The sequence below is a fragment of the Thamnophis elegans genome, chromosome 5 (assembly GCF_009769535.1).
Source record: "Thamnophis elegans isolate rThaEle1 chromosome 5, rThaEle1.pri, whole genome shotgun sequence".
Lineage (NCBI taxonomy): Eukaryota > Metazoa > Chordata > Lepidosauria > Squamata > Colubridae > Thamnophis > Thamnophis elegans.
The window spans coordinates 97,369,607-97,382,061 of record NC_045545.1 but is presented as its reverse complement, the minus strand read 5'-3'; the positions used below and the strand labels follow the sequence as shown (position 1 = coordinate 97,382,061).

Below are 12,455 nucleotides of genomic sequence, written 5' to 3'. Positions count from 1 at the left end.
TGTTCTCTTCCCTGCCTTGTTCAACATCAGCCTCATCTCTTTATAGAAGAGCAACAAAGAGGACTAGGGGACTGGAGGCTAAAACATATGAAAAACGGCTGCAGGAACTGGGGATGTCTAGTTTAATAGAAAGAAGGACTAGGGGAGACATGATAGCAGTCTTCCAAGATCTCAGGGGTTGCCACAAAGAAGAGGGAGTCAAGCTATTCTCCAAAGCATCTGAAGGCGGGACAAGAAACAATGGGTGGAAACTAATCAAGGAGAGAAGCAACTTAGAACTGAGGAGAAATTTCCTGACTGTTAGAACAATGAATCAACAGAAGTTGCCTCCAGAAGTTGTGAATGCCCCAACACTGGAAGTCTTTAAGAATATGCTGGATAGCAATTTGTCTGAAATGGTTGAGGGTTTCCTGTCTAGGCAGGGTTGGACTAGAAGACCTCCAAGATCCCTTCCAGCTCTGTTATTCTGCTAATTGAGATAAAAGGAAAAATGTAGTTGTGTGCTCCTTGATGCTCTCTAAGCTTGGCTGTTTTCTTGCAGACGTTTCATGACCCAGCTAGGGAACATCTTCAGTGCTAGAAGAGAGTGGGGTTTGCAGGGAAGAGGAGGACTTGAGGGAAGAGGAAAAGGAGAATTAATCAGTGGAACAATCTGCCTCTAGAAAATACAGGTGCTCCAACACTGGAGATTTTAAAGAAGAGATTGGATAACCAGTAGTCTAAAAAGGTAATAGTGTCTCCTGCTTGAGCAGAGGGCTGGACTAGAAGACCTCCAAGGTCCCTTCCAACTCTCTTATTCTATACCAAGAGTATCACTTTACTGATAGATCCATACAGGCAGAGTAGAAAGCAAAGCCAGATCTGAAGTTTCCCTGCAAAAGTGGCATAGTTAAAATCTCCCGTTTCCCCTCCTTGGCCACCCGCTGTCCAGTCTCCAACAATACAGCACAAGCTCTTTGTTTTGGGAAACCGGCTGCTCGGCTCAGCAGGCTCTCATCCTTAGACCTTGACGTGTTGAGATTCTCCCAGGCTATATAAGGTGCACCAATAATTCCCTCACCACTCTCAAACTCTTTACTAAGGCTGCATTCCTAATACTATTCGTCTTCCCATCGTTCCTATCCCCCATCTCCTCCCACTTAATACTGCAGGACTGTCACTTTGTGGCTTGTATCCTTGCAATTTATACGGATATTGATTGTTTCCTGATTCCTTATTTGCACCTTGTGACTATCATTAAGTGTTGCCCCTTATGATTCTTGATGAATGCATCTTGTCTTTTTATGCACACTGAGAGGATCTGCACCAAAGACAAATTCCTTGTGTGTCCGCTTAGCCAATAAAAGAATTCTATTCTATTCTATTCCATTCCATTCCATTCCATTCCATTCCATATTTTCTACTCTGTTCTGTTCTCTTCTGTTCCATTCCATATTTTATTTTCTATTTCATTCAATTCTACTCCATATTTTCTATTCTGTTCTGTTCTATTCCGTTCCGTTTCATTCCATATTTTCTTTTTTCTATTTTATTCTGTTCCATTCCATATTTTCTATTCTGTTCTGTTCTATTCCGTTCCATTCCATTCCATATTTTCTTTTCTATTCTCTTCCGTTCTATTCCATATTTTCTTTTCTTTTCTATTTTATTCTAGTCAATTCCATATTATCTTTTCTATTCTATTCCATTCCATATTTTCCTTTCTATTCTATTATGTTCTGTTCATTTTCTTTTCTATTCTATTTCATTCCATATTTTCTATTCTGTTCTGTTCCATTCCATATTTTCTTTTCTATTCTGTTCCGTTCCATATTTTCTTTTCTTTTTTATTCTATTCCATTCCATGTTTTCTGTTCTGTTCCATTCCATTCCATATATTCTATTCTATTCTGTACACTCCACTCCATGTTTTCTTTTCTATTCCATTCCATTCCATATTTTCTTTTCTATTCCATTCCATTCCATATTTTCTATTCTATTCCACTCCATTCCATATTTTCTATTCTATTCTATTCTATCCCATTCCATTATATTCTACTCTATTATATTCCATTCCATGTTTTCTTTTCTATTCCACTCCATTCCATGTTTTCTTTTCTATTCCACTCCATTCCATATTTTCTATTCTATTCTATTCCATTCTATTCTACTCTATTATATTCCATTCCATGTTTTCTGTTCTGTTCCATTCCATTCCATGTTTTCTTTTCTATTCCATTCCATTCCATGTTTTCTTTTCTTTTCTATTCCATTCCATATTTTCTTTTCTATTCCACTCCATTCCATATTTTCTATTCTATTCCATTCCATTATATTCTACTCTATTATATTCCATTCCATATTTTCTGTTCCGTTCCGGTCCATTCCATATTTTCTTTTCTATTCTACATGAATTCCTTCCCAACCACCCATAGATGCCAATTATCCCCCCCCCCTCCTTCTGGTCCCTGTGGCGTGGCTGCAGGTGAAAGTGCTGTATCCGCCCCGTATCGTTTTCAAAGGCTGGAGAAGAGGCAAGCCTCGTTTAGCTGACGTCACTTTGCAACCACTGGAGGCGTGGCTCCGATCTGAGCGCCGCTCTTGACTCGGAGGCGGGGAAATGAGCGGCCTCATTTGCATCGGCTTCAACCGTGATGCTTTGCGAAGAGGAAAGACCCGCGACTCTCCCGTGACGGGTGCACCGTTTCGCTTCGTGCGGAAGTCCCGATTTTAGAACCGGCGGAAATGTTCGAAAAAGCCTTTCGGTTCATCCCCGAATACATGGTTGGCCGCAGTCGCCCTAATCTCAGTGTCCATCTCCGCCGTAGGGCCCGGTGTCGGTGGCCGGAGTAAGGTATACTCTGGTTTCTCTTCAGATCGTATAAATCTTTCGCCTTTTACTAAAGATTTCCGTGGAGAGGAACATTTATGAGTTTCCGTTAGTTTTTTGAGGCCCCGCTTCGGTGGGGCTACTTTCGCCTGGTTCTAAAAATAGATCAAAGGGTTATGAATGGGTTATTAACTCTCGCTTTCTACGTGGTCGTGTGGCAGGGACGGCGTTTCTGCGCCTGCGTGCCACTTGTTCATTTGCATTACGGAATAGAGACTATGGAACGGAAGACAATAGAAAATGCAGAATAGAATAGAAAATATGTAGTAGTAAATACAGAATAGAAAAAGGGAATCGACTAGAAAATATGGAATGGAATAGAACGGAATAGAAAAAGGAAATAGAATTAGAATAGGGAAGAAAATACGGAATGGAATGGAAAATGTGGAATGGAATAGAACGGAATAAAAGGGAATAGAATGAAAATAAAATATAGAATAGAATAGAATAGAAAATATGGAGTAGTAAATACAGAATAGAAAAAAGGAATCGAATACAGTAGAAAATATGGAATAGAATAGAACAGGGGATAGAAAAAGGAAATAGAATTAGAACAGGAAAGAAAATACGGAATGGAATAGAAAATATGGAATGGAATAGAAGAGGGAATAGAAAAAGGAAATAGAATTAGAACAGGAAAGAAAATACGGAATGGAATAGAAAATATGGAATAGAATAGAACGGAATAGAAAAAGGAAATAGAATTAGAATAGGAAAGAAAATATGGAATGGAATAGAATATATGGAATGGAATAGAACAGGGAATAGAAAAAGGAAATAGAATTAGAACAGGAAAGAAAATACGGAATGGAATAGGATATATGGAATGGAATAGAACAGGGAATAGAAAAAGGAAATAGAATTAGAACAGGAAAGAAAATACGGAATGGAATAGAAAATATGGAATGGAATAGAATAGAACGGAATAAAAGGGGAATAGAATAAAAATAAAATGTAGAATAGAATAGAATAGAATAGAATAGAATTCTTTATTGGCCAAGTGTGATTGGACACACAAGGAATTTGTCTTTGGTACATAGGCTCTCAGTGTGCATAAAAAGACAAGATACATTCGTCCAGCATCGTAAGGTACAACACTTAATGATCGTCATTGGGCACAAATAAACAATTGGAAACCATCATATTAGAAGACCATCAATATAATTCGTAAGGATACAAGCAACAAAGTGACAGTCCTGCAGTCATAAGTGGGAGGAGATGGGGGATAGGAACGATGAGAAGACTAATAGTAAGGCAGCCTTAGTGAATAGTTTGACAGCGGTGAGGGAATTATTTGTTTAGCAGAGTGGTAGCATTTGAGGAAAAATTGTCCTTGTGTCTAATTGTCTTGGTGTGCAGAGCCCTATGGCATCGTTTTGAGGGCAGGAGTTGAAACAATTGATGTCCCGGATGCGAGGGGTCTGTAGATATTTTCACAGCCCTCTTTGTGACTCCTGCAGTGTCCAGATCCTCAAGGGAAGGCAGGTTGGCAGCAATTGTTTTTTCCTGCAGTTCTGATTCTCCTCTGAGGTCCGTGTCTGTCTTGTTGGGTTTCAGAGCCAAAGCAGACAGTTGCGGAGGTGCAGATGACAGACGCAATCATTCCATCTGCAGAAATTATAATATCTGGATGGCTGAGTAAAAGGGTGTGTTTTCTTTCGGCGCTTATTCTCATGGTTTGTGGGTCCTCGGTTTATGGACTGACAACGGGTCGCACCAATAAGCAGGATGCAGGGAGCACACAAAACCCCACCTCCTCTGGTCCATGGACCTGGTACCCAGAAGGTAGAAGGCCACTGCAGTAGCTGATCATAACCTAGAGCAGTGTTTCTCAACCTTGGCAACTTGAAGATGTCCGGACTTCAACTCCCAGAATTCCCCAGCCAGCGAATGCTGGGAGTTGAAGTCCGGACATCTTCAAGTTGCCAAGGTTGAGAAACACTGATCTAGAGATTGTCTTGCATCTATGCCTTTGGCTGGATCCTAAAGTAGGGTGGGGTAGGTTCCTCAATTGAGTTAAATAGCTCTTGATTTGCTTTTGCTGTTGGTGCAAGGAACAATAATGAATATTTGTGGGTTTGTTTGTAAAATGCATATTGGAGGCTAAAATGTAAGATGAACGGTTGCAGGAACTGGGCCTGGCTGGTCTAGGGAAGAGAAGGACCAGGGGAGACAGGGGAGCATCTTCCAATATTGGAGGGGCTGCCCCAGAGAGGAGGAGGAAGGGGGTCAAGCTATTTCCCAAAGCACCCAATGCCAGACAAGGAAGAATGGATGGAAACTGACCAAGGAGAGGTTCAACCTGGAAATAAGGAGGAATTTCCTGACAGTGAGAACCATCAGCTGATGGAACAGAAGTTGCCTTCAGAGGTTGTGGGAGCTTCATCCCTGGAAGTTTTCATGAAGAGATTGGACTGCCATCGGTCAGAAATATTGTAGGGTCTCCTGCTTCAGCAGGGAGTTGGACTAGATGACCTGCAAGCTCCCTTCCGACTCTGTTATTCTGTAAATTTTTTCCATAAAAACCCAAAAGATTGGGGGGGAGGGGCTGGACTAGATGACCTCGAAGGTCCCTTCCGACTCTGTTATTCTGTAATTTTTTTCCTGTAAAAACCCAAAAGATTGGGGGGAGGGGCTGGACTAGATGACCTCGAAGGTCCCTTCCGACTCTGTTATTCTGTAAATTTTTCCGTAAAAGCCCAAAAGATTGGCGGGAGGGCCTGGATTAGATGACCTCAAAGGTACCTTCCAACTCTGTTATTCTGTAACTTTTTTCTGTAAAAACCCAAAAGACTTGGGGGCTGGACTAGATGACCTCGAAGAGCCCTTCCGACTCTGTTATTCTGTAAAAAAATTTCCCTAAAAGCCCAAAAGATTGGGGGGAGGGGCTGGACTAGATGACTCGAAGGCCCCTTCCAACACTGTTATTCTGTAATTTTTTTCCCGTAAAACCCCAAAAGATTGGACTGGGGCTGGACTAGATGGCCTCGAAGGTCCCTTCTGACTGTTATTCTGTCATTTTTTTTCAGTGAGTGCCGCCATGTTTGAGAACTGCACTGGTTGTGTGATGTGCTCCGAAGACAACGGCTGCGTCTCCTGCCAGCAGCGTCTTTTCCTCTTCATCTGGAGGGACGGCATTCGGCAATTCGGGGCCTGCGTCCACGGCTGCCCACTGGGCTACTACGGGCAGCGGAGCACGGACGTTAACCGATGCATGAGTAGGTAGCCAGGACGGTGGGAAGCCAACTCTGGGAGGAGTTGCGAGCGTGTCAGCCAGGTAGAAACCTGCCGGTAGAAGGAATGCGGGCAATTTGGGACAGTCTTGAAATCCTCATTTCTCAGAACTCGGATAGAGCTGAGGTGGCGCAGTGGTTAAATGCAGCACTGCAGGCTATTTCAGCTGACTGCAGTTCTGCAGTTCGGCGGTTCAAATCTCACCGGCTCAAGGTTGACTCGGCCTCCCATCCTTCCGAGGTGGGTAAAATGAGGACCCGGATTGTTGTTGGGGGCAATATGCTGACTCTGTAAACCGCTTAGAGAGGGCTGAAAGCCCTATGAAGCGGTATATAAGTCTAACTGCTATTGCTATTGCTAACTCTTTATCGGATTCCTTTTTAATTTATTCAAAAAATTAAAATAGGAACTTCCCCAAAAATGATATTACAAAGGCAAAATCAAACTGGGCAAAAGGTTTGAGAAAGAGGTGGATTTTAAAAGGAAAAAGATTGAAACTCAGATACATGTAAGATAAAACCACCTTTATTGTCCCTTATGACGTGGACGGATCCTGGATGGATTAGAGATAAGCTTTCGCAGCTTAAAACAGGACTAGAACTCCCAGTCTCCTGGTGATTGGCCCAAAGGCAGCCAGCCAGCTTTCATACCTAAGGTGGGACTAGAACTCCCAGTCTCCTGGTGATTGGCCCAGATTCACCCAGTCAGCTTTCATACCTAAGGCGGGACTAGAATTCCCAGTCTCCTGGTGATTGGCCCTGATTTACCCCAGCCGGCTTTCATACCTAAGGTGGGACTAGAATTCCCAGTCTCCTGGTGATTGGCCCTGATTTACCCCAGCCGGCTTTCATACCTAAAGTGGGACTAGAATTCCCAGTCTCCTGGTGATTGACCCAGATTCACCCAGCTGGCTTTCCTACCTAAGATGGGACTAGAATTCCCAGTCTCCTGGTGATTGGTCCTAGTGGACAACCGTTTAAATAGGAGCCAGCCGTGTGCAGCAGCTGCCAAAAAAGCCAACACAGTTCTAGGCTGCATCAACAGAGGGAGAGAATCAAGACCACGTGAAGGGTTAATACCACTTTACAAGGCCTTGGTAAGGCCACACTTGGAATATTTGCATCCAGTTTTGGTCGCCACGATGTAAAAAAAGATGTGGAGACTCTAGAAAGAGTGCAGAGAAGAGCAAGAAAGAGGATTAGAGGACTGGAGGCTAAAACATACGAAGAACGGTTGCTGGAATTGGGTATGTCTAGTTTAATGAAAAGAAGGACTAGAAGTTGTGAATGCTCCAACACTGGAAGTTTTTAACAAGATGTTGGATAACCGTTTGTCTGAAGTGGTGTAAAGTTCCGTGCCTAGGCAGGGGATTGGACTAGAAGACCTCCAATGTCCCTTTCAACTCTGTTATTCTATTCTATTCTATTCTATCCTATCCTATTCCTATTCCTATTCTATTCCTATTCCTATTCCTATTCCTATTCTATTCCTATTCCTATTCCTATTCCTATTCCTATTCCTATTCCTATTCTATTCTATCCTATTCCTATTCTATTCTATTCTATTCCTATTCTATTCCTATTCCTATTCCTATTCCTATTCCTATTCCTATTCCTATTCCTATTCCTATTCCTATTCTATCCTATCCTATCCTATCCTATCCTATCCTATCCTATCCTATCCTATTCCTATTCTATTCTATTCTATTCTATTCCTATTCCTATTCCTATTCCTATTCCTATTCCTATTCTATCCTATCCTATCCTATCCTATTCCTATTCCTATTCTATTCTATTCTATTCTATTCTATTCTATCCTTATCCTATTCCTATTCCTATTCTATTCCTATTCCTATTCCTATTCTATTCTATTCAAGATGGCTTTTTCTAACCTTTGTTCTAGAATGCCGGTCGCCCAACTGCGAGAGCTGTTTCAGCAAAGACTTTTGCATGAAATGCCAAGAGCGTTTCTACCTGCACAAAGGGAAATGCTTAAACACCTGTCCTCCGGACACCATGGCCTGGCACAGCACCCGGGAATGCCAAGGTAAGCCAAGCTGCAGGAGGGAGTCGCCTCCTACCCCCCCTTCCCCCCTCCCCCTTCTGCGTCCTGGGAGCAGAATTCTGGTGCAGAAGTGGCATCGAATTGATGCTGCACCCCAACCTGGATTGGGATTCAGGGATGGCTACGGCCAGCTAGGCGCACACACTCCCACGCGGTGGAAACTGGGAGCTGGGCTCCGTGGGCAAAGAGCTTGGCAATTGGTAGAAGGGAATATTAGGGGCTCGGAATTGAACTGCGGGGTCTTTGGTGCTGTGAGCTTGGGGGGATTTCTTGTGGATATTTCATGACGGGGCTGATGATGTTACCTAATAATTAAAATGACGTAATAATTTAATTGTCTAATAATGTAATAATAAGGTAAGGAAATGTCAGCTAGTAAATAAATCAGCAAGCTCAGAGAACACCAAGGACCACACAGTCCTCTTCCTCCCTCCTTCTTTCCCTCAACCACCTCCTTCTCCTCCTCTTCCTCCTCCTCCAACCCCACCCCACCCCCTTCTAGCACTGATGATGCTACCTAGATGGGTCAGAAAACGTCTGCAAGAAAACAACCAAGCTCAGAGAGGAGGAAGGACCTCCCACAGCCGTTCTCCTCCTCTTCCTCTTCCTCTTCCTCCTCCTCCTCCTCCTCTTCCTCTTCCTCCTCCTCCTCCTCCTCCTCCTCCTCCTCCTCCTCCTCGCCTACTCTTCCTTCAACTTCATTCTGCAAACACCATTCCTTTCAAACACAGATGATGTTCCCTAGTTGGGTCATGAAATATCTGTAAGAAAAGAATCCAGCTCAGAGAGCACCAAGAATCCACAGTTCGTCCTCCTGCCTCTTCCGTCCTCCCTCCTCTCCAGGAGCCCCACTCCCTGCTAGCCCTGATAATGTTCCCTAGTATGGTCATGAAAGATTGGGAAGAAAACCATCAGACTCAGACAGTACCAATCTCCTCACAGTCCTCTTTCTCTTTCTCCTTTTCTTTCTCTCCCTTTCGTTTTCCTTTCCTTTCCTCCTTTCCTTCTCTATTTCCTTTTCTTTCTTTCACTTCACTTCCCTCTTCTTCCTCCTCCTCCTCTTCTCTCCTCTTTTCCTTTATGTCTTTTTCCTTTCCTTTCCTTTTTTCCTTTCCTTTCCTTCACTTCACTTCCCTCTTCCTCCTCCTCCTTTTCTCTCCTCCTCTTTTACTTTATGCCCGTTTTATTTTCCTTTCCTTTTTCTTTCCTTTCCTTTCCTTCTTCTCTATTCCTTTTCCTTTTCTTTTTTCCTTTCCTTTCCTTCACTTCACTTCCCTCTTCCTCCTCCTCCTCCTCCACCCCCCCAAACCCTGCTCCCTTCTAGCCCTGACAATGTTCCCTAGTTTGGTCACGAAGCGTCTGCAAGAAAGCCACCCAGCTCAGAGAGCACCAAGGACCCCACCGTTTGGCAAGTGACAAGGTCCTAGTCCTGATTGCGTCTCACTACTCTCCTCCCTTCTCCCCCTCCCCACCCCAGAAAACTGCGAGGCAGCCCCCTGGGGTAATTGGAGCCCCTGCACCAACCAAGGTCGGATGTGTGGGTACAAGTGGGGCTCGAAGGTCCGAGTGCGGGAGTCACTCCAGAGCGGGAAGGACCAGGCGGCTCTGTGTCCGGCGCTATCCGAGTCCCAGAACTGCCTGATGAAGAGACATTGTCCTGGAGGTAAGGTCTGGAGGTCAGCTCACGTGACTGGAGCCCTGCCCCGGGCTGTCCTTACGAAAGATCCTAGGGTCTCGTCGGCCTAACTTTTCAACCATCTTTCTTAGCACTTAGCAGTACCCCTTAGGCCTATAGGCCGCTTCCCAGGGCTCCCTAAGCGGTTTACAGAGTCAGCCTCTGGCCCCCAACCATCTGGGTCCTCATTTTAGCCACCTCGGAAGGATGGAAGGCTGAGTCGACCTGGAGCCGGTCAGGATCGAATTGCTGGCAGCAGGCAGAGTTAGCCAGCCATGCTGCATTCAGGTAGGTAGGTAGGTAGGTAGAGAGAGAGAGAGAGAGAGAGAGAGAGAGAGAGAGAGATGATAGATGATAGATAGATGATAGATGATAGATGATAGATGATATAGATAGATAGATGATAGATGATAGATAGATAGATAGATGATAGATAGATGATAGATAGATAGAGATAGATAGATAGATGATAGATAGATGATAGATAGATAGATAGATAGATAGATAGATAGATAGATAGATAGATAGAAAGAAAGGATGAGTCAACCTTGAACCGGTTAGAACAAAACCCTGGCAGTGGGCAGAGTTAGTCTGCATTACTGCACTCTAACCACTGAGCCACCATGGAAAGAAGGAAGGAATAACAGATTTATATACTGCTTCACAATGCTTTACAGCCCTCTCTAAGTGGTTTACAGAGCCAGCCTCTTCCCCCCAACAATCTGGGTCCTCATTTTATCTACCTCGGAAGGAGGGAAGGCTGAGTCAACCTGGAGCCGGTCTATCTATCTATGTATCTATCTGTCATCTATCTGTCATCTATCTATCTATCTATCTATCTATCTATCTATCTATCTATCTATCTATCATCTATCGATCTATCTGAATGCAGCATGGCTAACTCTGCCTGCTGCCGGCAATTCGATCCTGACCGGCTCCAGGTCGACTCAGCCTTCCATCCTTCCGAGGTGGCTAAAATGAGGACCCAGGTGGTTGGGGGCCAGAGGCTGGCTCTGTAAACCAGCCTCTTGCCCCCAACAATCTGGGTCCTCATTTTACTCACCTCGGAAGGAGGGAAGGCTGAGTCAACCTGGATGGATGGATGGAGAGATAGGGAGGGAGGGAGGGAGGGAGAGAGAGAGAGAGAGAGAGAGAGAGAGAGAGAGAGAATAGATATGATTTCAGAAGCTATCAAGCTGATTTTGCAAAATTTGCTAAAGTCGAGCCAACTTTCATCTCCTCTCACTCCTTGCCCTGACAATATTCTGGCCCAACACCCCCCTCCCGATAAAATCAGTGGGCTGGTGTTGAAAAAGAGAGTGGGAAACCAGATGTGAAGGTGGAGGGGGGGTGAGTTCTTTTTGGCAGAGGGAGAAAATGTTTGGCTTGCTAATAGCAAACTGGGGCTCCCCTGGCCAAAGATTTCACGCTTCGGTAAGGAAGTAGCCTAACTCCGCTCCTTTGCCTTGCAGAGAAGAATGAAAACATGAGGAGAAGCAAGAAGGAACGGCAGCAGAGGAGGAAGAAACGAATAGATGCCTTCAAGGTGGCTTAATGAGCTTCAGAGCGAGTGGCCTTGCCCTGGAGGTGGTCAACACCCATTGAAGTCCATCGAGGAGCTCCATCCCTGGCGAAATTAAATAAAAATTAGGATGGTTTCTATCTCTTTCTTCCTGCCTTCCAAGGATCCTGCTCTCCAGTTCCTCCGTTCTCCTTCAAGCTTGTCCTTGTCGAGTTCTCCTTCCATCGCGATGGTTTGTGGTGGCACCTCTTGACCTTCTCTCCAGCGTGGTTGGACAACAGAAGATGGAAGATAGATCCCATGCACCATCTTTTCCCATATTGATGTCTGAAGCGTCATCTGCCCACCTTTCGTCCATCCACCTCTCCATCACATGACCTTTGACTTGATGAAAACTAGGACATCATCACTGAAGGAACCATGAAGGAACCCAAATAAGAAGGTACTAACTCTTGCTCTTCGACCTGCTATGGAAGAGGAGGAGATGGACCATCCAGAAGAGCTGAAGAACCACACAGAGTCCTATCTAAAGACCCCCAAGAGATGGACCTCGGGAGGGAACGCAAGATCTCATCTAGCTTTCTCCTGGTTTGTCCTCCACCTCCCCTTAGAAGGGTTTTCCTGAATCTTCCTCACTGTTATTCATTCTAGAAATAGAATCGATTGTCCAACGAAGGTGAGATTAAGAGAAAGGAAGAACCAAAGTGGGATTTAGATGTTGTCCCTGTTTTTTCTCAACCAAGAGGTTGAGACAATTGTAGTCATGTGGTCAACCTATGCAGAACCTTTCATTTCTAGAACTCCCCGCTACGACTTTCTGACTTCAGCTGGATTATCTGCCAGTCTTTGTCGACTCAACACGTTTCTCCTTTCGGCTTTCTTGAAACGTTAAGTTCCCATCACCAGATCTTGGTCCGTGTCCCTCCAGCAAAAGTTCAAATTGGCCACGGTGAGGATGAGGACATCTTGGTCCAACCTCAAGTGGAGAATCACACGCTTGGAGCAACCTCGAATGCCATCAGCTCAAGCCAAGGAATAAAAATTAAATCCTTTCCAAGCCATCCTAAGTTCTTGGAGGCTAAATAAAATAC

The 12,455-nt window shown here is 44.4% G+C and overlaps 1 protein-coding gene and 1 non-coding gene across 2 annotated transcripts; both read left to right on the top strand.

The window, feature by feature from the left end:
- Positions 1 to 2,835: 2,835 nt before the first annotated feature.
- On the top strand, positions 2,836 to 2,950 carry LOC116509814. The gene has a single exon (XR_004255538.1). It is a non-coding gene; the product is annotated as a U5 spliceosomal RNA (small nuclear RNA).
- Positions 2,951 to 5,904: 2,954 nt separating this feature from the next.
- On the top strand, positions 5,905 to 12,165 carry RSPO4 (R-spondin 4). Its single transcript, XM_032218943.1, has 4 exons — positions 5,905 to 6,087; positions 8,006 to 8,149; positions 9,645 to 9,830; positions 11,315 to 12,165. The coding sequence occupies exons 1-4, from the start codon at positions 5,910 to 5,912 to the stop codon at positions 11,395 to 11,397; spliced, it is 591 nt and encodes a 196-aa protein (XP_032074834.1). The 5' UTR covers positions 5,905 to 5,909; the 3' UTR covers positions 11,398 to 12,165.
- Positions 12,166 to 12,455: the final 290 nt, after the last annotated feature.

Coding starts and splice junctions, on each gene's coding strand:
- RSPO4 (XM_032218943.1), top strand. CDS start 5,910: ATGTTTGAGAACTGCACTGGTTGTGTGATGTGCTCCGAAGACAACGGC. Junction 8,150..9,644: donor CAGCACCCGGGAATGCCAAG/GTAAGCCAAGCT, acceptor TCCCCACCCCAG/AAAACTGCGAGGCAGCCCCC. Junction 9,831..11,314: donor GAAGAGACATTGTCCTGGAG/GTAAGGTCTGGA, acceptor TTTGCCTTGCAG/AGAAGAATGAAAACATGAGG.